General features: G+C 43.6%; 1 protein-coding gene across 2 annotated transcripts in view; it reads left to right on the forward strand.

Annotated features, from left to right (window-relative positions):
• The window catches only part of LOC140187891 (flotillin-2-like), a 124,270-nt gene that overhangs the window by 88,306 nt on the left and 8,695 nt on the right, over window positions 1–27,269 (forward strand). For both annotated transcript variants that reach the window (XM_072243721.1, XM_072243719.1), the window contains exons 4-8: window positions 4,755–4,878; window positions 9,830–9,948; window positions 21,374–21,487; window positions 22,704–22,823; window positions 25,147–25,361. In XM_072243721.1, the coding sequence (XP_072099822.1) occupies window positions 4,755–4,878; window positions 9,830–9,948; window positions 21,374–21,487; window positions 22,704–22,823; window positions 25,147–25,361 (692 nt within the window). The remainder of the gene's footprint in view (window positions 1–4,754; window positions 4,879–9,829; window positions 9,949–21,373; window positions 21,488–22,703; window positions 22,824–25,146; window positions 25,362–27,269) is intronic.

Consider the following 27,269-nt stretch of genomic DNA (forward strand, 5'->3'; position numbering starts at 1 on the left):
TTATGTGTTCTCTCCTTTGAATTAGAAGTTTGAGGCTTCAGGGCCCACATTAGATACTTCAGGGGAAAGCGTGCATCTATTGTGAAGTCTTGCACTTTGGAAGGACGGTTAGAGTAGGACTTGCACAGTGAATGGTACGATACTAGTGAGTGCAGTACATCAGAGAGATCTGGAAATACAGATCCATAATTCCTTGAAAATGGTATCACATGTAGATAGGGTCATAAAAAAAGCTTTGGCACATTGGCCTTCATAAATCAAACTACTGAGTACAGGGTTGGGATGTTATGTTAAAGTTATATAAGATGTTGCCGAGGCCTGATTTCGAATATTGTATGCCGTTCTGGTCACCTACCTACAGGAAAGATGTCAAAGGATCATTTTATTATCGAAGTACGTACAACTGGGAGATTAGTCTTCTCCAGATAGCCATGAAAATACAGAAAAACTATGAAAATCTTTGAAAGAAAAGGTATCAAAACCCCTTCCTCACCCCTGCATGAAAAAGGAAAAGAAGGAAAACTTGAAAACCCCAACCCCACCTTCTCCCCCCCCCCCCCAAACTTCCCTTGCACAAAAACTAACAGATTACCCACCTGGACACTGAAGTTAAAACATCAAACCCCTAACCCCCAAGCCCCTCCCATGCAAAAAAAAATCAGCGAGAACATCGCCAACGCCCCCCCCCAACCTCTGTCTCAGAAAAATCTAGCAGATCGCTCACATGGAAATGGAAAAATACCAACAAGAACACCAGACCTCAAATCCCCAACCCCTCCCTCACCCAAAACAAGTAACATATTGCCCACCCACCAATTGGCAACAGGAAAGAAAACACAAGAACAGAAGGAAACCAATATAAACTACAGTTCACACCAATAACTGCATATGGCTTGGAATTCCGTAAACATCCTCCGTCAGCATCGAGGAGAGCAACAGGTCAAACTCGGTATTTCTGTGGGGAGCGACTGCTGACCCACAGCCACTTGACCTCTGGCCCGACTCGTGAAAAGTGACCTCTGGCCATTTACAAGGATGTTGCTGAGACTTGAGAAGCTCAGTAATAGGAAAAGGTTGAATTGTTTAGTAGTTTAATCCCTGTTGCATAGGAGATTGAGGAGAGGCATACAAAATTATGAAGGGTATAGATAGGGTAAATGCAAGCAGGCTTTTTCCACTGAAGTTGGGTGAGACTAGAACTAGTGGTCATAGGTTAAGGGTGAAATATTTAGGGGAAGCTGAGGAGGAACTTGTTCACTCAGAAGGTGGTGAGAGTGTGAATGAGCTGCCAGTGGATCTGGGTTCAGTTGCAACATTTAAGAGAAATTTGGGTAAGTACATAGATGGCAGGGGTATGGAAGATTATGGTCTGGGTGCAGGTTAAGAATAGGCAGACTAACAGCTTGGCATGGACTAGTTGAGATGAAGGGCCTGTTTCTGTGCTGTAATGCTCTAGGACTATTATTGCGAGAGTTCTGTGTTGTTGGATTAGAGATTGCATTTCATTTATTTTCAAGAGGGGTAAGGTGAGAAGGAAGCACGTTCACCTTGGGTGTCCTGGTGAATATTTCTTTCTATCAATATTACTCCAACAGATTAATTCAGTATCAGATTGGTGTTTGTGAGAGCTTGTTGTACTCTACTTACCCAGCATGTTTCTCCACATTGCAACAGTAACACACTTAAAGTCCCTTGGGGGCTTTAAAGCACCTCTGGAATGTTCCAAGGAAAGACACTGTCGATGGAAGGCTTGTTTTCTTCTGTAGCTAACCTGTGAGGAGTTCTTCATTCCTTTGCAGTTCCCATTGATCCAGATCTAGAACTTCAACTTGTTTCACAATGACCTGCATGTTGAGAGCCTCCCTGGTGCCAGCATATTGGCCAAGGGGCCTCTGCTGTATAATTCACTGATCTTCCCCACTTATCTGTTCTGTTAAGTCTCTCCAGCATTTTGGACTACAGTGACAAGGCTCGGACTGAGATTCTAGTTGGCTGAAACTAGAACTAGACAGCATAGGTTAAGGGTGAAAGGTGAAATATTTAAGGGGAACCTGAGGGGGAACTTCACCCAGGATGGTGAGAATGTCAAACGAGTGGAAGTGGTGGATGCAGTTTTGATTCCAATATTTAAGAGATTTTTGGATAAGACATGGATGGGAGGGATATGGGGGTGGCATGGTTTAGGTGCAGGTCAATTGCACTGACAAAATTACAGCTTGGCCAAAGGGCCTGCTTCTGTTCTGTAGTGCTCTATGACTATAACTCTGATTTGTTTCATTACACTGTCAACATTTTGGAACTGAATTATCAAGTTTAAGAGGACTGTTGTGAAACTTGAAATCTCCCTTTTAAAGGAGAAAAGGCCTTAATACTGTTTCATAAAACAACAAAGTGCATATAATCGATAGCACTTATTATAATTATTATAATGATTTCATTATACATTAAAATAAGGAATAATTTCAAAGGTGTTAACTTTAATGGAAGATCTGCAAACAGCCCTTAATTTTCTATAAACTTGAAAAAGAATTTAAGTATCTAGAACAAGGGCTTTGAACAGCAGTTAAATAAGCAATTACAGTGATTGCCAGATCTGCAATAGACCAAAGGGTCTGTACTGATCTGCATAGTGAAGGGCACGTCTTGAGTTTTGAATCAAAGCTAAATGGGTCAAGCAAGGATTGTGTTCTTCCATTATGTGAAAATAGGAAAAAAAATAAATACTTAGCAGATCAGGCTGCGTATGTGGGAAGAGAAACAGGCTTAATGTTTCAAGTCAAAGACCCTTCATTTGAATTCCCCTTGTTAGCATAGTAGAGAACTTTGCCTTTGGCACTTTTTGGCAATTTAAAAATGCTTGGGGTGTCCTGGCAGTGGTAGTGGAGTCACGATTAATTGGAAAGGTGGAGGGGGGAAGAAGAGAAAAATGGAAGATAAATTGTCAAAGAGTGGGCTCTACTTGTATCACTTCCAAACTAAAATGCAATTGAGAATGTTTGCTTGAAGCTGTGGTTGTGATTATGGCCTTGGGTTAATCTGCTGAATAGGGTGTCCACTCTACCTGGCTCTTGGTAATTCTCCTGATCCAGCTGCTCAGGGCTTCCTGATCCCAAATCCACATCACAGTCCATTGTTCCGGAATTTCTGTAACTGGGGTAAATCCCAAAGGAGGGCTTTGGAATAGACCACGAGAATAATTGTGTAAGAGAGAGGAGGGGAAAAGGAGAGAGGAATCCTGTCAGCTAGAAAGGATAAGGACAAGAAAGGGTGAATGAGGCACAGGGCCAGTGTGAACTGGTAAAGGTTAGAAGGGAAATGCCGGCATTGGGTGGTGTGGACATGTGTCGGCAATTTCAAGCCTCTCGTATGTAAATCCTTGTCTTCCAATAAGAAACAGATTGTGGCCAGAGACGATAGTAGTGACTGAAAGGGAAGCTTAGAGCAATTGGTGACTGTCAGCAGGTTACTGATAATATCCAGCCTCTGTTACTTTTGGCTTGATACTGGAAATTTTCTCTTTCTCTCACCACCCCCCACCCCATTCATTCTGCCACCTTCCAGACTGGAGAACGTTCCTAACGAAACATAAACTTGACTAATTTAGCATCATGATAATCTGACGCTGGGAGGTTGTGGAGATGTCAGCCGATTGCCCTTGAGCTGTCTGTACCTCCTTTTGCAACTGAGTCCAGTGTGTATCTAGTTGCTATTTCAGGGAGGTTGTTTGACAAGTCAGAGGCATTATAGTTCCTTCACCATTTACACTTTTAAGTGTCTTTCCATTCTGTTACCACAGTAGTGCTCTGCCAATAAGGTGCTTCCACAGGCCCCTTGCTCACAATTGAATCAACAGCCAGTTCTTCGGACTTCCCTACCTCTTCCATGTGCGACTCTCCCTCTTTCCCACCTCCTCCCCATTGCCTTTTGTTGGCTCCACACTTTGTGTAATTATTTCTTCTCCCCCACCCATTATTTTGCCAGTCAGACCGTGACTGTCAAAGCTGCATGCCCTGCAGTCATACTGAATTGCTGCCTTGTGAATGTAGTTGGTGTGATTTGTGTGAATGCATGCACGTGCAATGGCTCCATCCAGACCAATCAGGTTCACGTTTTTTTTTACCAAAGCTCCAAATAGTATGAGAAATTGCCCTGTAACAATTTAATTTGGCAATATCTAAATATGAAATCTCAGTAGGTTGACAGACTTATCTGAATATTCGAAAATGCTGGAGGTCAGGCAGCATCTATGGAAATTAATAAACATTCGAGCTTTCGGCCTGATGAAGGGTCTTGGCCCAAAATGTCGACTGTTTATTCCCCTCCATAGACGCTACCTGACCTGTTGAGCTCCTCCAGCATTTTATGTGTTGCTGTGTATTTCCAGCATTTGCAGAATCTCTTGTGTTCTAAACATTCCAGCCCAATAGAGAATCAGAATAGAAACTCTCCAAATTCCTTCCTTCCGTATAGAATACAGAGTTGCCAGGTTAAAGTTACAGGATGTAATACCGTGATGTTGCTTTATGCATTGGTGTGCTTAATTCTTAAATGTGCGCTTTGCTTTTTCTTTGCAGTGTATGCTTTATGTGTAATTCAGCAATTTTGAATCTTTATTAAAGAAAGTATTGCAGATGTGTAATTGTAGTTTAATTCCAGAAAGTGTTTTGACACTTCTGTTAATAGCCTTAAAATATTGCAATATATATTTGACTTTGTCACGTGCTGTTGGCTCATGTTCTGTTCCCTGTGTTCAGGTGAAGGTAATGACTGACCTGGACCTGCTGGCTGTAGCGTGTGAACAGTTCCTGGGGAAAAGTGTCACCGAGACCAAAAGTGTGGTCCTGCAGACCCTAGAAGGACACCTCCGAGCTATCCTGGGTAACTTGTCGGTCTTGAATTTGTTTGACTTGCGCCCATGCAAAGAGTATATTCAGACAAGCTAATAGTTAGGCACCACACACAAAATGCTGGAGGAGCTCAGCAGGTCAGGCTGCATCTGTAGATATGAACATACAGTCGACGGTTCAAGCTGACACCCTTCATTAGGACTGGGAAGGAAGGGGGATAATGGCAGAATCCTCCTTTCTTCCCGGTTCTGATGAAGGGTCTCATCCTGAAACATCACCTATTTATTCAGTTCCATAGATGCTGCCTGACCTGCTGAGTTCCTCCAGCATTTGTGTGTGTGTTACTTTAGATCTCCAGCATCTGAAGCATCTCTTGTACTAATAATTAGCACAAGATAGCCATTGTTATCTACTGAACATTTGATGTTACTGGAAATGACTGGCTCTAAGCCTTGGCTGGTGTGTCCTCTTCTGTAAGGATGAAGGTACTTCCCTCCCAAACCGAAAAAGGATGTGAAGCATTGGACAGAGTGCACACACATGCTTCAGCTGTATGCCTTCGCAATTGATCACTCCCTCTACACACCAAGGTGGAATTTCAACCCATGCTCTTGTTACTTAGGAATGGCACCCTGATGCAAGTGTTAGCTGAATCAATTGGCCAAATCAACCATATATTCAAGGTTTCAAGAGTCTAATTTATTATCAAAGTACATGTATACCCTGAGATTAATTTTCTTGCAGACATTTACAGGAAAAAAAATATACAATAGAATTTTACGAAAAACTAAGCATAAACAAAGACTGACAAGCAGCGTGTAAAAGAAGCAAATTACAAATAAAAATAAACTGAGAACATGACTTATAAAGAGCCCTTGAAAGTGAATTGGTGGGTTGTGGAAACGGTTCAAAATAATGGTGAATGAAGTTATCCACACCAGTTCAGGAGCCTGATGGTTGTAGGTTAATAATTGTTCCTGAATCTGGTGGTGTGGGTTTATTTACCTCCTGTTTGATGTAGGGAGAAGGGAGCAAGTCCTGGATGAGGGTCTGTGATTGATGCTGCTTTCTTATGGCAGCTCTCCTTTCAGATGTGCTCAGTAGTGGAGAGGGCTTTGCCTGCAATGGACTGAGCTGTATCCACTAGTTTCTGTAGCCCTTCTCATTCCTGGGCATTGGTGTTTCTATACTCTTCACTGTGAATCTGTAAAAGTTTGTCAAAGATTTTGGTGATGTGCTGAATCTATGCTAACTTCTATGAAAGTACAGGTGCTGTTGTGTCTTCTTAGTCGTAGAATCATAGAATATTACGGCATAGAAACAGGCTCTTCAGCATGGAAACGGGCCAGTCTAGTCCATGCTAAACTATTGCTGACGTCACAGTGGCGTAGTGGTTAGCGCAGTGCAATTACAGCTCAGGCATTGACGTTTGGAGTTCAATCCCAGAGTCCTCTAAGGAGTTTGTACATTCTCCCCATGAAAGGTGCTCTAGTTTCCTCTCACAGTCCAAAGACACACCAGTTAGTAGGTTAATTGGTCATTTAAATTGTCCTGTGATTAGGCTGGGGTTAAATCGGGCGTTGTTGGGGATTGCTGGGTGGCGTGGCTTGAAGGGTCAGAGGAGCCTATTCCATGTTGTATCTCTAAAATAAAATAAAAGTTGTGCTCCCAACTCCCAAAAACCCGCACCCAGACCATACCCCTCCATACCTCTTCCATCCATGTACCTATCCAAACCTCTCTCAAACGTTGAAATCAAATCCACCACTTATGGTGACCTAGGACAGATTCCCTGATATGTTAACGCTAAGGAATTTAAAGCTACTGGCCCTGTCCACCTCCATTCCCCTAATGAGTATTGGCTTATGGACCTGCATCTTCATCCTCCTTTTTTCGATAATCAGATTTTTGATTTTGCTGATGTTGAGTGAGAGGCTGCCAGCTAAAATCAACACCCACAATTCCTACCCTCCCACACTTATCTGGTTCAGTGCCTTAAGTGCTTTGCACTGTCATGTCAGGCAGCCTGTTCTGAATGATGGTAGGGTTGTGAGCAGTGAAATGGAGAGCCTCAATATCAGATCAGGTTTAATATCACTGACACGTGTTGTGCGATTTGTTGTTTTGAGGCCGCGGTTCATTGCAATATTCAATTTTTAAAAACTTTAAACTGCAATAAATATATTAAGAATTAAATTAAATAAGTATTGCAAGAAGAGAGGAAAAATAGAGAGGCAGTGTTCATCGATTAATTATCCTTTCAGAAATCTGATGGCAGAGGGGAAGAAGCTAAAATGTTAAGTGTGTGTCTTCAGGCTCCTGTACTTTTTGATGGTAGCAATGAGAAGAGGGCATGTCATGGTTGAGGGGTATGGTCCTTAATGATGGATGCCACCTTTTTGAGGTATTGCCTCTTGAAAATATCCTTGATGCTGGGGAGGCTAGTGCCCATGAGGGAGCTGGCCTACTGACAACTTTCTGCAGCTTTTTCTGATGCTGTGCAGTGGCCCCTCTGTACTAGATGGTGATGCAAAACCCTGAACAAAATTCTGTGTAAACCCTGATGCAAGGCACAGCTGGGGCTCAGAGTTTTCCTCCTTCAGTGATGACATGGGTTTTGTGACATTGTTACTTTGACACATTTTAAAAACTGAAAAATGTAATAATGGAGGAAATAACTTATTAAAAAGAAGCTGTGTTCAAAAGTATCAACAAATTTAAAGCTAAGAAAAATAATTTATTAAAAATTTTCTCTTTGCCTCCTAATCTACTGCTATCGAAACCACATTGAAATCAGTGTGGCCTGGAAACCTGGGTTTGATACGTCCAGCACTTGGTAGTTCCTCTGGGTCTGTCAGTAAATTCCAGACACTCGGCTTGTGTGTGGAAGTCAGCATAGCTGAATGCCAACATTTCAAGTTGTTGTCATAAAGTCACACAGCACAAAAGTGGTCCCTTTAGCTCTGTCCATGCTGACCCTTGTGCTTACCTGTACTTTGTGTAACAGATAGCAAGATTCATGATCAACTTCATTGGGAACTGCTGAACGTAAACAAAGTACAACATTAAGTGGGTGACTTTCAATGTTCCTGCCTTCTCACACAAAATGCTGGAGGAACTCAACAGGCCAGGCAGCATCTGTGTAGAGGAATAAACATTCAATGTTTCGGGTGGAGAGCCTCCATCCGGACTGGAAAGGAAGGGGGAGGAAGAAGCCAGAGTAAAAGGTGGGGAGAGGGGGAATAGCACAAGCAGGCAGGTGATCGGTGAGACCAGGTGAGGGAAGGTGGGTGGGTGATGGGGAGGGGGATGAAGAAAGAAGCTGGAAGGTGATGGTTTGGAGGAAGTAAAGGGATAACGAAGGAATCTATTAGGAGAGGTGTGTGGACAATGGACCAGCATGGTCATCACCTCCCTGTAGATGAGAGGTCACTGTCCTCTCATTCCATTTCAACCATCGATCACCATGGTTGCGGTGCCTGTTTCGTGTACTTCACTCTGTAAAGCTTGCTGTTGGGCAAAATTAGCTCTAGCTCTATAGTCTTATATTACCAGTAACTTTTCACCTATATCTGTAGTGTGGGGATGTGAAGATAGAGGGTGTGAGAGTCTGGCACAACAAGACCTTCTGGGTGAACCTAGTCTAGGATCCGATCCAGGCAGAGAGCTAGCTCCCATTTTGATTATCTAGTCAACAGTGGAGAGCCCAAGTGTGGCCACAAGCCAACTGCAGCCATGACATCGATAAATGTATCTTCACTCAACACACAACCTCAACTGTTACAGAAGACTTCAATGTTTTGGTGGTTGTTAGGGTCCACACTTCATCTGTATACAAATATGGCCCTGGATTGAGTTGCTGTTTCCTACCCTCCTTAATTTAAGTTTTAAGGCTTCCCTTCTGCACCAGCTCTCTAGGCTCACATTTAACTATAATATCTAAGGATGTGCAGAGGACAGCCCACATTCCAGCACTGACATTGCAGATTCTCAGTGTTCAGCAAAACTATACAAACAACAACAACAGCAAAGCAAGCCAATTTCCACCCTTCCTACCCACCTGTCCAGTCATTCACTCACTCAGACAGGCCTCCAACTCCAGTCCATCAGCAATAAAGCCCTCCCCACCAGTGAGCACATCTACATGGAATGCTGTTGCAGGAAAGCAGCATCCATCATCAGCGACCCCACCACTTGAGACGTGCTCTCTTCTCGTTACTGTCCATCAGAAAGAAGGTACAGGAGCCTCAGGACTCTCACCACCAGGTTCAGGAACAGTTATTACCCCTCAACCATCAGGCTTGTGAACCAAAGGGATAACTTCACTCAACTTCACTTGCCCCATCGTTGAAATGTTCCCACAGCCTATGGACTCACTTTCAAGGACTTTCATCTTATGTTCTCAATATTTATTTATTTATTTATTTATATTATTATTATTATTATTATTATTATTATTATTATTTCTTTCTTTTGTATTTGCACAGTTTGTTGTCTTCTGCACACTGGTTGAACCCCCAAATTGGTGCAGCTTTCATTGATTCTGTAACGGTTATTATTCTATAGACTTATTGAGTATGCCTACAAGAAAATGAATCTCTGTATTGTATATATGTACTTTGGCAATAAATTTCCTTTGAACTTTGACATGCCACCTCTGGGCCTCCAGTCCTTGTCCTGGGATTCTCAGACTTGTAGATTTGAGGCCTTGAACTTCAGACTTCATCCCAGGACTCACCGATTATGGATTTGACCTCTGGGCCTAACTCCGGGACTTGCCTTTAGTTGCCAATAACTATGTAATCTGCCCTTTTACATTGGATTGCCAAAGGGCACTACCTCACCCTTGCCTGGACGATAATGTATTTCTGTGTACTTGCCCATGATGGAGACTGTATGAGCACGTCACTGGTTACAGGGGCAGAGTCCATCCGCCCCAAGCCCAGTTCACCCCACTGAGTTTACACTTCTCCCTCTTGCAGGCACCCTGACCGTTGAAGCCATTTACCAGGACCGGGATCAGTTTGCACAGCTGGTGCGTGAAGTGGCTGCCCCTGATGTGGGCCGCATGGGAATCGAGATCCTCAGCTTCACTATCAAGGTAAAAAAAAAACAAAAAAACAACTTTCACTGATTTATTGTTGATTAATTGAAGTTAAAAATTATTAAGGCAGCTGCTGGATCTGACCTGACAAAATGGAGGCCGGTCACAGGGCATTCTTTCTGCCTCAGGGAAGATTTTTGTTTACAGGTTGGTGGCTTGGATATTCTGAGGAGAGTGGCTCGTCTCCTGATTCCTCAAACAGTTTGCACCATCTGCAAGGCACATTGGAGTGATGAACATGGAATTGTACAGCACAGAGACAAGCTTTTCGGCCCATCTCGTCCATAGTGCCCACTTGAGCCAACCCCTGCATGTCTGCTTTTGACCAATACCTCTCTCAACCTTTCCTACCCGTGTACCTGTTCAAATCAGCACAAGATGCTGGACTGAGTGTGGTGGTGGTGAGAGTAGAAGGAAAGCAATGAGAACAGAAGAGAGACCACGTCGGAACCGTGAAATGCAAAACATGGCAAATACGAGAGATACGAAATAAAGCAGAGAACCCAGTAAGGGCTCACCAGGTCAGGCAGCATCTGTAGAGGAAAAACAATTAACATTAGAGCTTCATGATCTTTTATCAAATTTGCCAGTCACTGCTCACAATGGGAAGACTAATCTGAAATTGTTGAACTCATTGCTGGGTCCTGATAGATTTAGTTCACCAAGTCAGAAGATGATAAATACCAGAGATTCTGGAAATCTTAATAGGTCAGCTGGCATCTATGGAAGGGAACATATAGTCAACATTTCAGGCTGAGACCCTTCATCAAGTGATGAATGTATCGGGTGATGTGGTCTGTTCCTTGACCTTGCATCTAAATCGGTATTTTGCTGAAGGAGTGTAATGTTCCAGGAAAGAGAGAAAAGGGTGGATGTTGGATTTGTTGACCTGAAATTGGTGGACTGATGGGAGGACACTGTCAGTAGTGAGGGGAAAGAGATGGGAGGAAGTTGTGCACAAGAGCAGGCTGAAACGCTGGGTCTGTCATCAGTCCAGACTACTAACCGGATGCACAATATTTAGGCTTTGGGCTAGAATACAGGGGATGGGAGAAGCGAGGGTTAATGCCCTGGAACTGACTCCCCACAAGGGGGGTGGAAGCTGAGATGGTCAATAATGGCAGAGGGGCATTATATCATTGCTGGAATGGGTAAATCAGCAGGACTGCTGGGGTAGGACAGGAGGAAATTGACCAACTGAGAACTGGCATTGATTCAGTGGGCTGAAAGTCCTGTTCTGTTGTGACTGTGACAAACTGCCTCCAAAGTGCAGTCTCTGTTATCAGCCGATTAGGAGCAGCTGTGAAATGATCAGCAATGTTTGCTGACATCTCTATATTGGCCAGGGCTCTGGGAGTCTCTCCCACTGTTTAGCTGTCTGTCCTGTGGGATCTATCAGATCCTTGAGCAAGAGGGTAGGTCTCAGTGTAAGGTTTCAAGACACGTTTCTGTAATACTGACCGAAAGGGAATTCAGTCATGCTTAAAGCAAGTAGGAGGCACTGAGCCAAGTCTGCTCCACCTGTTCAGTCACGGGATACCTTGCTTGCTGAACCATCAGCAACACAGCAATGCTGATCACACAGAATACTGAGCACAGTGACAGACCACGCAGCCCAACTCATCCGTACTGGTGCACGTCCTCTCTACATGTTGCTCCCCCTCACGCTTTCTTGCACTGTGACAAACCCTTCCATTTATTTCTCTCTCGTTTAAAGAATACAAAGAGATCTTTCATTTCTGGTCACCTCATTATAGGAAGGATGTGGAAGCTTTAGAGAGGGTGCAGAGGAGATTTACCAGGATGCTGCCTGGATTAGAGAGCGTGTTTTATGAGGAAAGGTTGAGTGAACATTGGTTTTTTCTTTTTTTTTTGTAATTTATTTTTTATTGAAGTTTATCATCAAACAGCATTTCCATAAAATGTATTTCAGATACTATACATGTATATCATATAATCATACAGTGGCATGCAAACATTTGGGCACCCCTGGTCAAAATTTCTGTTACTGTGAATGGCTAAGTGAGTAAAAGATGAACTGATTTCCAAAAGGCATAAAGTTAAAGATGACACATTTCTTTAATATTTTAAGCAAGGAAGCTTTTTTATTTCCATCTTTTACAGTTTCAAAATAACAAAAAAGGAAAAGGGCCCGAAGCAAAAGTTTGGGCACCCTGCATGGCAGTGCTTAGTAACACCCCCTTTGGCAAGTATCGCAGCTTGTAAACGCTTTTTGTAGCCAGATAAGAGTTTCAATTCTTGTTTGGGGGATTTTTGCCCATTCTTCCTTGCAAAAGGCTTCTAGTTCTGTGAGATTCTTGGGCTGTCTTGCATGCACTGCTCTTTTGAGGTCTATCCGCAGATTCTCAATGATGTTTAGGCCGGGGGACTGTGAGGACCATGGCAAAACCTTCAGCTTGCGCCTCTTGAGGTAGTCCATTGTGGATTTTGAGGTGTGTTTAGGTTCATTATCCTGTTGTAGAAGCCATCCTCTTTTCATCTTTGGCTTTTTTACAGACGGTGTGATGTTTGCTTCCAGAATTTGCTGGTATTTAATTGAATTCATTCTTCACTCTACCAGTGAAATGTTCCCTGTGTCCCTGGCTGCAACACAAGCCCAAAGCACCCCCGTGCTTAACAGTTGGAGAGGTGTTTTTTTCATGAATTTCTGCACCCTTTTTTCTCCAAACATACCTTTGCTCATTGTGGCCAAAAAGTTCTATTCAAAAGGTTCAAAGGAACATCTAAACAACCCTGATGCATTTTGGAAACAAGTCCTGTGGACTGATCAAGTTAAAATAGACTAGTCACATTGAAGATTTAAAAATCAGCTTTATTTGTCACATGTACGTTAAAACATCGAAGCATACTGTGAAATGCTTCATTTGCATCATTGACCAGCACTGTCCAAGGATGTGCTGGGGGTAGTCTGCAAGTGTTGGCACACTTCTGATGCCTGCCTAGCATGCCACAACTTACTAACTCATACTCACCTCTACATCTTCGGAATTTGGGAGGAAGCCAGAGCACTTGAAGGAAACCCGGGGAGAACAAACACTCCTCACAGACAGCAGTGGAATGGAACCCGGGTCACTGGTGCTGTAAAGCGTTACACTAACTGCTACACTATCGTGTCATCCTATTGACATAGGTGTGTCACCAAAAACTTTGACAAACTTCTCTGCATGGTGCAGAGTATCCTAACAGGTTGCGTCCCAGCCTGGTATGGAAACACCAAAGCCCAGGAACAGAACAGGCTACAGAAACTGGTGGATACAGCTCAGTCCATCACAGCCAAAACCCTCACACCATTGAATACATTTACAAGGAGCACTGCCACAAGAAAGCAGCATCCGTCATCAAGGACCCCACCATCCAGGCCATGCTCTCTTCTCGCTCCTACTTTCAGGCAGAAAGTATGGGAGCCTTGGGCCCCACACCACCAGGTTCAGGAATAGTTACTACCCTTCACTCATCAGCCTCCTGAACCGGTCTGGATAATTTCACTAACCATAACTCTGAACTGTTTCTATGACCTACCAGCCCACTGTCAGATTCAGATTAATTTATTTATCGGTGGAATTGACCATTTGCATTGATAGCCAGCACAACCAAGAATGTGCTGGGTGCGGCCTGCAAGTGTCACCACATGTTCCAGTGCATGTCAGTGTTCAGCAGAACAACACAACTCATATTCTCGGTATTTCTTTTTTTACTTGCTCACTTTGTCTTCTTTTGCAGATTGGCTGTTTGTCGGCCTTTGTTCATGTGCAGCTTTTCATAAGTTGTATATTTTTCCTGTAAATGCCTTAAAGAAAATTAATCTCAGGGTAGTATATAATAAAATATATGTACTTTGATAGTAAGTTTATTTTGACCTTTATACTTGACCAAAGATGAATGTGATTTCCTGGAGGTAGTTTGTATCATTGAACAGAGAGAGTTAAATGCACAGATCAGTTAATCTGTGGAATTTTATGAAATGTAATGGTTCAGTGACTCTGGTGCGGAAACAAGCACTGTGGTTCTGAAAAGCTTCAGAGTCAGTGACTGCAGGCACTTCAGCTAATGGATTAGCCAGGCTCTGGGGATGGGAACAATGTGGGCGGTGTTGTCGGGATTTTCATGTGGGACAGTGATATTAGGAATTTGAGTTGTGCTCCAGTATTTGTTGCCTGGCTGGCTGCATCCCGTCATGTACACTGGCTGTCAGAAAACAATTCATGTGTAGAAAATAGCCTCTGAAGCAACTCTAATGAAAATTAATGGGATTTGTTGACTTCGCTAAAGCGAGCAGCATAGTTTCCAGCTCATTTAGAACACTCCCTAGTTGATTTGTCAATAACAGAGTCCTTAGATTTGCTGTAACATTTTAAAAAAAGAGTCTGTTAGTGTCATTGTTATATGTTGATTTTTGGAAGAAGATTTAGAATTCTGTGCGTCTGAATTACATTTCCAGGGTTTTGTTTTGTTGTTGACTTTTGCTCTGGAGATTGGTTCCCAGACCCTGTGAGTCCTTCTGTTGACATTTGCCACCCTCCTTCTCTCGGCATGGCACACTGTGCAACTTCTCTGCTACAGCTGTGTGCAGGAATGTGCACTGGGAAGAGACTTTGTCCTTTGCAGTTACCTGGAGCAGAGTTCACCAGCCATGAACATCATGACTGGACAACTTATACTCCTGTTATCTATGTTTCTGTCTGAAGAACCTGGGCCTGGTCATGTCTTTCATTAAATGCAGCTCAGGAAGTACCATTCTTTAAATGAGGTAATCAGTAATGTCGTGTAGGAAACCTTCAGCCAACCTGTAGCCAGCAACTTACCTGCAAGAAAGATATCACTAAGATTGAAAGAGCACAGAGAAACTTTACAAGAATGGTGCCAGTACTTGAGGACTTGAGTTATGGGGAAAGATTGAATATGTTAGGACTTTACTCCCTGGAGCGTGGAGAATGAGGGGAAATCTTCGTAGTTATGAAGGGTATAGATAGGGTAAGTGAAATTGGGCTTTTCCCACTGAGGTTAGGGAGACTAGAACCAGAGGCTATAGGTTCAGGGTGAAATGTTCAAGGGAAACATGAGGGGAACTTCTTCACTCAGGTGACAGTGAGAGTGTGGAATGAGTTGCCAGCAGAAATGGTGAATAAGGATTTGATTTCAATATTTAAGTGAAGTTTGGTTAAGTACATGGATGGGAGCGGTATGGAAGGCTATGGTCCAGATGCAAGTTGGTGAGACTAGGCAGAATAACAATTTGGTATGGACTAGATGGGCCTAGGGGGCCTGTCTGTGCTGTAGTGCTCTATGACTCTATCATTTGTTCTAGTGATCATCTGATGATTGGAATTTAACCCCAAGGCAACCAAACCATCTGCTACAGGCACGCAGTGGGTTGAGCAGCAGCACAGTTCCTCCAGCAGATTATTTGTTGACATTTAGCTCTAGGGTACCAGGAGGACTCCAGCTGTTCCAGAGATGGGAGTTAGAGAATCTTTCGTGTCATTCTGAGAGGACAGATGGGACCCTGGTTTACAGTCTGAGAGACACTGTGGCCGCTCCAGTGAAGCGTTACTCTGGAGGTGTCAGCAGAACTTTTGTGTTTGTGTTTCTGGGTTGAGGAATCAAACACAATGGCATCTGCCACTGGGCCAAGGGAGCCTCAGAGGACTCACTAGGCACCCCTGTGAAGCACAGTTTAAAAACCTCCAGATTTTGTCTGAGCAGAGATTGGGATGTGGATCTAGGGTATTGAAGTGGGGTCATAAACATAAGCGATTCTGCAGACCATGTGAGAAAGGGAATGGGGAGGGGCAGCAGAGGGAGGCGTGAAGCAGGGGAGGAGAAGAGAAGAGTTAAAAGGGGGGAACCACAGTAGGAAATAGAAGATGAGAGAAGGGACGGGGGAGAAATTATAGGAAGGTAGAGAAGTAGGGTAATTTTGTGGCAGGATAAAATTATTTCTGGTATAAAGATCATCTCCTTTAAAATGTAGTGTTCAGAGGAGGAACCATGAATAAGAAATAGATCTGTGGGTGGAAAATTAACCAATACCAGAATTCCAAAAAGTCTTTAAAAATAAGGAATACTGAAAAACAGAGCAAAAAGGTGATAATATGCTGTATACATTTCTCCAGTCAGTCCTCCTGCTGCTCCTCCTCCTCCTCCTCCTCTCACTTTCCATTCCTCGTTCTGGCTCCCCTTTTGCTCCTTCTCTTCTCACCTGCCCATCATATCTCTTTGGTTTCCCTCATCCTTCCCTTTCTCCCGTGATCCTTCTTGAGTTCTCTATCTCTCCACCCATCACCTCCCAGTTTCTCACTTCACCCCAACTCTCTCCCCTTCCCCTTCAGTTGGTCTCACTTATCACCTGCAAGTTTGTACTTCCTCTCCCCCACCTTTCTGTTCTTGCTTCTGCTGATCAATGGTCTCAGCGTGAAACCTCAATTGTTTGTTCCCCTCTGTAGAAGCTGCCGGGCCTGTTGAGCTCCTCCAGCATTTTGTGTGTCGCTCTGGAATTTCAGCATCTGCAGAATCTCTTGTGTTTCTGAGAATGCATTGGTTCAAATTAATTCTCTGCTGTTTTTGTATTTAAAGGCAAGCCTTGTCTCTATTCTGCAGCATCAAAAACATGCTGACCATTATGATTCCAAGGCTATTTCAGCTCAATCTTAGCTTTGAAATCACGAAAACATTGCACACAGAAGAAAGCTTTTTGTCCCTTCAACTTCAAGGCAGAACATTCCACTCAATTAAACCAGAAAAGTTGGCACTCCTCAGCAGGTCAGAGACCTTGGAATGAGAACCTGAGTTGCTGAACTTCTGCAGAACTGGGGGCCTGCTGTGGAAACCATTGTTTTCAAAAAAGCATGGAGGAAGGTTCAGACCAAGTTCACCAGGATGCTGCCTGCGTTGTGACGATAAGAGGAGGGTGGACAAATTTGTGTTGTTTTCAGTAGAGCATCGGAGGCTGATGTAAGATCTGATAGTTGTTTATAGCATTATGAGAACCATAGATAGGGTAGACAGCCAGAATCTATCTTGGGCACAAAATACTCTTGCAATTACAAAGACTAATGGCTAAGTTTCGTTAGGAGTTTGAGGAGATTATACCTAGTAAAGTCTTTGGTGATGCACAAAATCTCTTCAAACTCGTAATGAAACATAGCCACTAGCCGCCTTTGTAATTACATTTGTCTAGCAAATTTCTACAGATGTACCCTGGAGAGCATTTTGACTGGTTGCATCACCGTCTGGTATGGAGGGGCCACTGCACAGGATCAAAATAACTTGCAGACGGTTGTAAGCTCAGCCAGCGCTATCATGGGCACTCACCTCCCCACCATCATGCCTTAAGAAGGCAGAATCTATCATGAAGGACCTCACCATCCAAGACATGCCCTCTTCTTACGAGTACCATCAGGGAGGAGGCACAGGAGCCGGAAAATGCACACTCAACATTTTAAGAATAGCTTCTTCCCCTCTGCCACTGGATTTCTGAACAGACTGTGAAACCATGAACACTACCTCACTTTTTGCACTATTATTTATTATTTTATATGCCTTATTGTAACTTGTAGTAATTATTTTATGTGGCGCACTCTACTGCTGCCACAAAACAATTTTCACAACATGTCAAAATTCAAAGTAAATTTGTTACCAAAGTCCATATATTTGTCACCATATACAACCCTGAGATCCATTTTCTAATGGACGTGCTCAATACATCTGTGGAGTACCTATTGTTTAAAATGGCGTCACAGGTAGATAGGGTTGTAAAGAAAGCTTTTGGCACATTGGCCTTTGTAAATCAATGTATTGAGTACAAAAGATGGGATGTTATGTTGAAGTTGTACAGACATTGGTGAGGCCTAATTTGAAGTATTGTGTACAGTTTTGGTCATCTACCTACAGGAAAGTTGTAAATAAGGTTGAAAGAGTACAGAGAAGAATTACAAGGATGTTGCCAAGTCTGGAGGACCTGATTTATAAGGAAAGATTGAATAGATATGGACTGTATTCTTTAGAATGTAGAAGATTGACAGGAGATTTAATAAGAGGTATACAAAATTATGAGGGGTATAGATAGGGTAAATGAAAGCAGGCTTTTTCCACTGAGGTTGGGTGGGGCTACAACCAGAGGTCATGGGTCAAAGGTGAAAGTTGAGAAGTTTAAAGGGAATACGTAGGGAAAATTCTTCACTCAGAGGGTCGTAAGCTCAATTTCAGCATTTAAGAAAAAGTTTAGATCGGTACGTGAATTGTAGGGATATGGAGGGCTATGGTCCCGTTGCAGGTCGATGGGAGTAGGCAGTTTAAATGGTTTTGGCATGGACTAGAGGGGCAAAAGGGCCTGCTTCTGTGTTGTACTTCGAAATGACTCTAATAATCATAACAGAATCAATGAAAGACTGTCTCACTTGGGTGTTCAGCCAGAGTGCAGAAAACCACAAACTGCAAACACAGCAAGAAAGAAATGATAATAAATACACAATAAATACCGGGAACCTGAGATGAAGATTCCTTGAAAGTGAGTCCATTGGTTGCGGGAATGTTTCAACGATGGGGCAAGTGAAGTTATTCCCTTTGGTTCAAGACCCTGATGGTTGAGGGGTAATGATTGTTCCTGAACCTAATGGTGTGAGTCCTGAGGCTCCTGTACCACCTTCCTGATGGCAGCAGTGAGAAGAGAGCATGTTGTGGGTGATGGGGGTCCATGATGATGGATGTTGTAGTGAGCCTTATTCTGGGTCTCATTCAGAATCTTTTCCCCAGGGCAGAAATGTTGAGTACTGGGGGACATGGCCTTAAAATGAAAAGGGGGGGGAGGGAGGGAATTTAATGGAGCTGTGCTGAGTCAGTTTATTTTTACAGAGTGGTGGGTGCCTGGTGTGTGCTGCCAGGGGAGGTGGTGGTGAATGGAGAATACAACAGTGGCATTCAAGGTGCTTTTAAACAGATATGTGAATACGCAGGGAATGGCTCATATGATCGCTGGAGGGATTAGTTCATGGTCGGCAGAGACTTCGTGGACCTAAGAGCCTGTTCTTGCACGGTGCCTATCCTCCATAGGAACAGGTAGAGGCCATTTGTTGGCCTTTGAGCCTGTCCCAACATTCAATAAAATAATGCTGATCATCAAGATTCAGCACTTTTTGCCTGGGTTGTTTGATCCCTCCAGCCTAAGAAACATATCCAGCTCCTTGAATATTAAATTAAATAATTTTGCCTCAACTCCCTATGATGGTGAAGAAATTTCTCCACATCCGGGTCGTACATGACATCCTGCATCCTCGGCTGGTTACTCCTGGTCCTGGGCATTCTAGTCATGGGGATATTCCTTCCCATCTGCTCCAGTTAGAATTTTTTAGCTTCCTAGCTGCTTCCTTCTGCAACCTAGATAAGCTAGATAAGCTTAGACGATCCAATCTGTTCTTACATATTGTCCATGCACCCCTCCTCCCCCCATTATCAGTCTGATGAATCTTTCCTGCCATCTCTCTTCATCAAAAACATCCTTCCTCAGAAAGGGAGACCAGAACTGCAGGCAATGGCAGCAAGACCATAAGAAACAGGAGCTGAATCAGGCTATTCGTACCATTCTGATCTACTATTCCACCATAGCTGATTTATTTTCCCTCTCATCCCCATTCTTTTGCCTTCTCCCTGTAACCTGTGATGCCCTTACTAATCAGGAACCTGTCAACCTCTACCTGATGTCTCCACAGCAACAGTCTGTGGCAATGAATTCCACAGATTCACCATCCTCTGGCCAAAGAAATTCATTCTCATCTCTGTTCTAAATGGATGTCCTTCTATACTGAGGCTGTGTCCTCTGGTCCTAAGACATTCTTGCTCAAATCCCTAAACTGCAATTTGTTCCTTGACTGCCTACTACAAGTGCGTATTTATGTTCTGTTCATTGGTGCTCAAGGACAGTCAGGTCTGTGGCACTTCCCCTTTCCCCATCTCTTTCCACTCAGTCAATTCATCTTAAGTGTATCCACACCTTAATACATTGCCCACTCTTCAACAGTCTCCCCCTCTGGGCTCACCCGCCCACCCAGCTTTGTGTCCTGTACTGGTTTACAGATTCCACATTGAAATCTTTCATTCAAGTCATTAAAAGGCATTGTGGACGCTACCCACACAACAAACTCCCTTTTCCAAAAGCTTCCTTATAGAAAGTGCTATAGGATTATTAAAACAAAATACACGCCTTCTTAAAATTTCTTTCCCCGGGCAGTTAATCTGATCAACTATTCTGGTTAGTTCATCTCACCCTCCTCCAGCTATACCACCATTACTACACTGCACTATAAATACTTTATTCTACTTTTTAATGTCATTTACATTGTAAATACACGCTAATATTTATGTATTTATGCATATTTTATTCCATATCAAAACTTTAACCTCTAACATTTGTATAACTCTTTATAATTGTTGAATGTTGTTTTTTCTTGCATGTTGCACCACAGCAAATTCCTAATACATGTGTAGCCCCCCGGTAAGCCTCAGGCTCACTCAGCTCGCTTCTGTCTAGGGGGAGCAGCCTTCGGCCCCACCAAACTGGGTAATCAAGTTTGTGTGGATGCTGTGTGATGTACCCCACCCCGCCAAATAACAGACCACATGCGATTAGATGATTACAGTTTATAGATATTACTGGAACTATGTAATTAATAGAGATAAAATATAAAAGGAATGTAAAAGGCGCCAAACTTATCAAAGTTCAACCACTTCGTGCACAACAGTTGGAGCTCAAGTAACGGGGTCCTCTTTCCACCATTCGATCCCCTCCGACCACCTCAACCCGCCACCTGGGACCAACCACGGTGGTCGACCAGATGCTCCACACAAGTCTGAATTCAGCTCCTTTCCTCACCGAAGACCCTGGGTCTCGGACTCCCGCTCGGGAGTTGGCCAGCTTACAGCATCGCGTCCACTCTCTCTGTCCCCATCACGTCTTCTCCCCAATGCCCACGAAAACAATAGCTTACAGACACACAAGAAAGGATAACATCTATCCCAATTGGTTCGTTTTCTCTCTTATCAATAATATAACCCAAACAAGCAGAGAGAGAGAGAGAACTCCTTACATCACAATCATTTTAGAAAAGCCATTTTAATTATAACAAAGAAGCCATTTTGATAAGCCTACGCAGTAACATAAAAGAAGAAACCCCTTACACATGGGGAATATTGATTAATGTACCTATAAGGGTGTGTGAAGCAAATCAAGTGGATTTGGTTCAGGTGAGTCAAGTGAAGGGAACGGTTTCAGTTGTTAACACCTGTAATTTAGTCTTTGTCAGCATCTGTTGTGTGCTCGGCCAGAAGCTGTACTGCTCCCTGTGACTACGTAAGTTACTGGAATGATCATGTGAAGTGAATCTTCTAATCTACTGCTTTTGTCCCACAGGACGTTTATGACAAAGTGGAGTACCTGAGTTCATTGGGGAAGTCACAGACAGCAATTGTGCAGAGAGATGCAGAGATCGGAGTAGCAGAAGCAGAGAGAGATGCTGGCATCCGGGTAACCATTGTTCACTTGTCGCTGAGACCATAAGGCATAGGAGTAGAATTGAGCCATTTGTCCCATCGTGTCTGCTTGCAGTTTATTTTCCTCCTCAACCCCAGTCTCCTGCCTTCTTGCCGTAACCTTCGATGCCCTTACTAATCAGGAATCTGTCAACTTCCACTTCAAATATACCCAATGACATGGCCTCCATAGCTGTCTGTGGCATTGAGTTTGAAGATTCACCACCCTCTCGCTAAAGAAATTCCTCCTCATCTCTGTTCTAAAGGGATGTCCTTCTATGCTGAGGCTGTGCCCCCTGGTCCTCTACTCACCCACTATAGGAAACATCTTCTCTACATCCACTCTAGGCATTTCAATATTCGATAGGTTTCATTTACATCATTCTCTCATTCTTCTAAATTCCTGTGAGTACAGGCCCAGATCCATCAAACACGCCTTGTACGTTAACCCTTTCATTCCCAGGATTCATGTGAATCTCCTCTGGACCTTCTCCAATGCCAACACATTTTTTCTTAGATTGTGGGGCCCAAAACTGCTCACAATACTGTACATGCCGTCTGATCAACACCTTATAAAGCCTCAGCATTACATCCTTACTTTTATAGTCTAGTCCTCTGGAAATGAATACTGACATTACATTTGGCAGAGTCCCCGGTTTCTGGGAGAGGCGGTGGGAGATGTTTGTATTTTAGTTGCAGAAGCAAAGGGTTTCTAGATACACTGGTACCCCACTTGGCACTGCACTGCTGAATGCTGTTTGCATCCGAGCCTGGTTGCTGACTCGGGTGTATCCTCTGTAATTGAGGAAAGGCACCCATTCACCCTCTGGTTGCACCCCGTGGTGTGCAGCACTGTCACAGTGTGGAGCAAACACTGAGATGCTGCAGAGGTCGTGTTAGGTGCTCTCATTAGAGACAGCAGTGGGAATTGAACCCAGGTCACTGGCACGATAATGGCTTGATGCTGACTGCTATACTATCGTGCTGCCCCAGTGCTTTTAAAGAAATGGGAGATGCTCAGTTCTGATTTCTCTACTAGGCGCTGCAATGGCATTCTGGAAGATTTATCTTCCATTACTAAAAGGCTTAGGTCTTTAATCTCCACTGAGTGACAGTTAGGTGGACGAACTTAGACATTTCAACCACAGTGGGTATAACAGTGAGCCTGATTAATTGTTCTTGTGCTTGTCCTGTATCCCTGAAACCCGCAGGAAGCTGAGTGCAAGAAGGAAACAATGGATGTTAAGTACAGTGCGGACACCAAGATGGCAGACTCCAAGCGAGCCTTTGAGATGCAGAAGGCAGCTTTTAATCAGGAGATAAATACAAAGGTAGGTGTGTGTGAGTGTTACATACACCCAACACTGCCACTGCAAGTTTAATAAGGTCGGACACTCTGAAGAATGCAGAATGTTAACGGCGCTACTGATTACTGAGCCAGAGGTTGTCTCGGTTCTGAGTCAACAGCTCAGACCTGTCTCCTGTCAGTACTTGTGCTCTACAGCAACCTCTTCTACATCACACTCAATCACCCTATTCCTTCCTCCATCGTCTGTTTAACCAGCTGCCAGATTTCCAACAAACATTTGGCCAGTTGTGGCCCATCAAAAATTATTTGAACAGAGTGAAAGCTCGCGTCTGGAGGTAATGTGTTGGCCTGGATAAAAGACTGAAAGGCAGGTTGCCAAAATGTAATGGGAGGTGTGCAGGGCTTCGGCTGTTGTCAGTGTGTGTGTATATATATATAACCTGGTGGAGGTGCTGAAGGCACAGTTGCTCGACTTGCTGATGACACAGGGAGGTGGTAGGTTAATTGTAAAGAGGACAGAGAGAGGCCACAAAGATCAGTTTAGTGAGAGGGCATATATCTTGTCATGGGGGGGAAATACATTAATTTCAATAGGAAAGTTTAAGTAAGTTGAATATCTAAACAGTTGAGAGATCTGTAGAACTTGTAGGATGGAGGGAGCTGGATGCCCTAATACATGGTTTGCTAAAGACTCGGTCAAAGTTGCTGCATGTTATGGTTCAGTTAAATAAAGTATTGCTCAGACTACACCCGTTGCTGGTGTTGTTCTGAACATTGTGGGCATGCTATGTTGGTGCTGGAATGTGTGGGGACACTTGTGGGCTGCCCTTAGCTTGTGCTGGTCGTTAACGCAAATGACGTATTTCACATGTACAGGTCCTGTTCCTCATTCAGATATTCACATTTGAATCTGTTACACACTTCGGCCACTCTCTCTAGTTGAACAAATTCTGCAACCTCTCCAATCCCTGGGTGAAGATTAAAATTAAAAACTTGAAATGGTGGAACTCCAGAGTAAAAACAGGAGATATGAGAAACATTTAGCAAGTCTGGCAGGATCTGCAGGAGAAGAAACAAGGGTAATGTTTTAAGCCAAGGACCATTCTTTAGAACCAGGAAAAATATTATTTTTACTCTGTCCGATTTGCTGATTTTTCAGCTGTCTGTGAGTGCTGATGTTTATCTAGCTTTCCATATTGTGGAAGCTGCAGCAAGGAAAGGGTTAAAAGACTGTGCTAACAGAACAGAGCACAGACACTTTGTGAGTGTGGAAGTTCATTGAAACAAAAGCCAAGATGATAAGCTGACAGAGATGGTGTGCAGGCACCCGGGCTCAGCACGTGCACACTTCCTGTTCAGGTCTGATCACCAAGCATACCAAGAGATGTAAATGAAGAATTCTACAGCAAGGCTTATCATTGGACAGTTATGTTACTAATTCTCAAGTATTATTGGCCTTTAATATGTAGAGTTAATTGGTATTAACATCAAAAATATGTATTATGATTGATACTTATATATGCAAATTGAGATTCAGAAGTGCACAAAATTTCTGTAGGGTCATTGTCTATTGAGCTAGTCAATTTTTGTATAAAAATGAAATTTCTTTGTTCAAACTTCAGATCAGCTTAGTGGCAGGGGCCAGGCTGTTCTCCTTGTGCACAAGTAAATGAGGAACAAGTGTGAGTGTTAGGACACTTGGATTCAAGCTCTCCGTGGTAGGACACTTGGAAACCACGGTGGCTACACAAGTGAAGCATGTCGGTTCCAGAGGCTTTTAGATGTAGATTAATGACCGGAGTACTGATTGACCAGATAATGAGACCAATTCCCAAATCTTGTGGGTGAAGACCAGGTGAGAGTTTTACCAATGCAATGTACCAGAGAAACGGCCTGGTGTCTGAGGAGAGAAGGTTGACTTTAAGATTGTTTGGACTGGGAACACCGGGCTTTAAGAGCATTTCCCTAAGCTGACCTGTTTGGCAGAGGAGAAAATAGGATCTGGCTGAACAGTGGGGAGCTGAGTAGGATTGAGGGGTAAGAAGAGGCTGGTGGATTTGGATCAATAAGCTACATCATTAGATCTACTGTAGAACAATGGGAAGTCTCTGAGTTTATAGCACCTGGAAGCAGCAGACTGATTAATGTTCCCAATTAAAAATTAGCTTTAGTTTTCACATGTACATCAAAATAAAGCTGATTTTTAAATCTAATCTGTAATTTTTCAAACAAGTCAGCTGGTCTCTTGTTCACAGGTACTGACACTATATTCTGTTGCACACCTTGCCTTCCCTCTTCCTCTTTTTGAGCTGAACATGGTACCTTGTTTTCTCATCTGTATTCAGAAAGCAGAGGCTCAGCTGGCATACGAGCTACAGGGGGCCAAGGAGCAGCAGAAAATCCGGCAGGAGGAAATCGAGATCGAGGTGGTTCAACGCAAGAAGCAGATCGACATTGAGGAGAAAGAAATACTCCGCATGGACAAGGAGCTGATCGGGACAGTGAAGAGGCCAGCAGAAGCTGAGGCTTTCAAGATGCAGCAGCTAGCAGAAGGCCAAAAGTGCGTGTGTGACTTCTGTCCCCGTGACTGCTTTCCCTCGGTATATTTATTTCATGTTAATGAAACTCTTGTGGTGTATCTGACCATGGGAGTTGTCTTGTTTCTCAATCAGAGCTGGGCCACAATTCAGCCCTTGCTGCCTGTTCCACCATTGTCCTAAAATCATCCAACATGGAAACAGATGCTTCAGCCTAACTCATATGTGCTGTACTGCCCCGTGAGCTAGTCTCAACTGACTGCATTTGGCCCATAACCCTCTACACCTCTCCTATCCATATACTAATGTGCCTAGTTCAACCACTATTTGCTCCTTCCTTTGTGAGAAGAAGCTGCCCTGGAGTTCCTCTGATCATAAGCCTCTGCCCGCTTGTCTTTAGCACCTTTCCCTGGGAAAAGACCAGTCCGGGCAAAATCCTGGTAAATCTTTTCTGCACTGTTTCCAATTTAGTAACGTCTTTCCCACCCTAGGGTGACCAATACTATACACAGTACTACATGTGTATAACAGTGCCATAACTAGCCAAATGCTGTCCTCAGTGCCCTGACTGAAGACCAGTCGGTCAGGCACCTTAATCACCACCAGATCTACCTATGATGGTGCTTTGAGCAAACTATGCACCCGTACTCTTAGATCCCCCTGTTTGGTAACCCTGCCCAGGGCCGTACCATACACTGTCCATTTCCATTTGATCTCCTAAAATGCAGCACCTCACACATGGCCAGTTTATTCTCTAAGCTCCATCCAGTGGGCACGTCTTCTGTCCACTTCATGCAAGCTCACCCCCCCCCCCCCCCCCACTTCTTGGCCCTGCAAGCTAACAGCTGTGGGGAATGTGGGGATTATTCCTTTGGTAACTTGAGGTCTCATCCATTCCATCTGAATGATATTGTTTTCGCGGCCGATGGTTGTTAATTTGAGTCCTGCACTAGATACATGAGTACATGTATCTGGCTGTTAGAATACTGTGCCAAGTAAAATGTGAAATTGTCAGCCATGTTAGTTTCCTTCTGAGCATAAATGCAAGCAAATAGGGGCAGAAAAGTCTACTTGGCTCCTCTAGCCTGCCCTACATTCACTACAATCACTGATCTATGGTGACTTCATCTCCAGGCCCTTTCCCCATACCCTCAATTCCATGATCTTTCAAAAATGTGCCTGGCTCTACCTTAAATACTTCTAATTTAGTCCAATTAATAATTATCGTATTCTAATTAATAATCTAGCCTCCACAACCCAGAGATTCCAAAAAAAATTACTCGTGTTTTAAATGTGCAGCCTCTTATTGTGTAACTATGCCCCTCTTGTATGAAACTCTCTGACTACTGAAAGCATCTCAGTGCCCCGGTGATCGCGTCCTAGCCTCTCTTGATAGGACAATCTCCTTCTCCCAACAGATACTCTCGTGGATCTCCTTTGGACTAGCTCCAGTGTTAATATTTTTTAAATTAAGGTGACCAAAGCTGTCTGCGGTACTCCAAGTGTGTCCTCTGTACAAGTGAACTCCAAGCCCTTTGCAAGATCAGCTACTCCAAGACCCCTCCCTCCCACAGAGCCCTCCATTTTTTTTCTATCCATGAATCTTTTAAGTATTCCTAATGTACCTCCCTCTACCACTACCGCTGGCAGCACATCCCACACGTCCACCACTCTACGTTTAAAAAAAAACACATCTCCAATATACTTTCCTCCAATCACCTTAAAATTATGTCCTCTTATATTGGCCATTTCCACCCTGGGAAAAAGCTCTCTGGCTGTCCACATACCATCTTGTACACCTCTGTCAAGTCACCTCTCATCTTCCTTTGCTCCAAAGACAATAGCCCTAGATATCCACTATCTAAATGTTTGCCCAGTTTCACTGTCTCACTATCCTCGTCAAGTTGTGCTCTTCCACTGCAGCCAGATGT

This window comes from Mobula birostris, chromosome 25 (assembly GCF_030028105.1).
Source record: "Mobula birostris isolate sMobBir1 chromosome 25, sMobBir1.hap1, whole genome shotgun sequence".
Taxonomy (NCBI): domain Eukaryota; kingdom Metazoa; phylum Chordata; class Chondrichthyes; order Myliobatiformes; family Myliobatidae; genus Mobula; species Mobula birostris.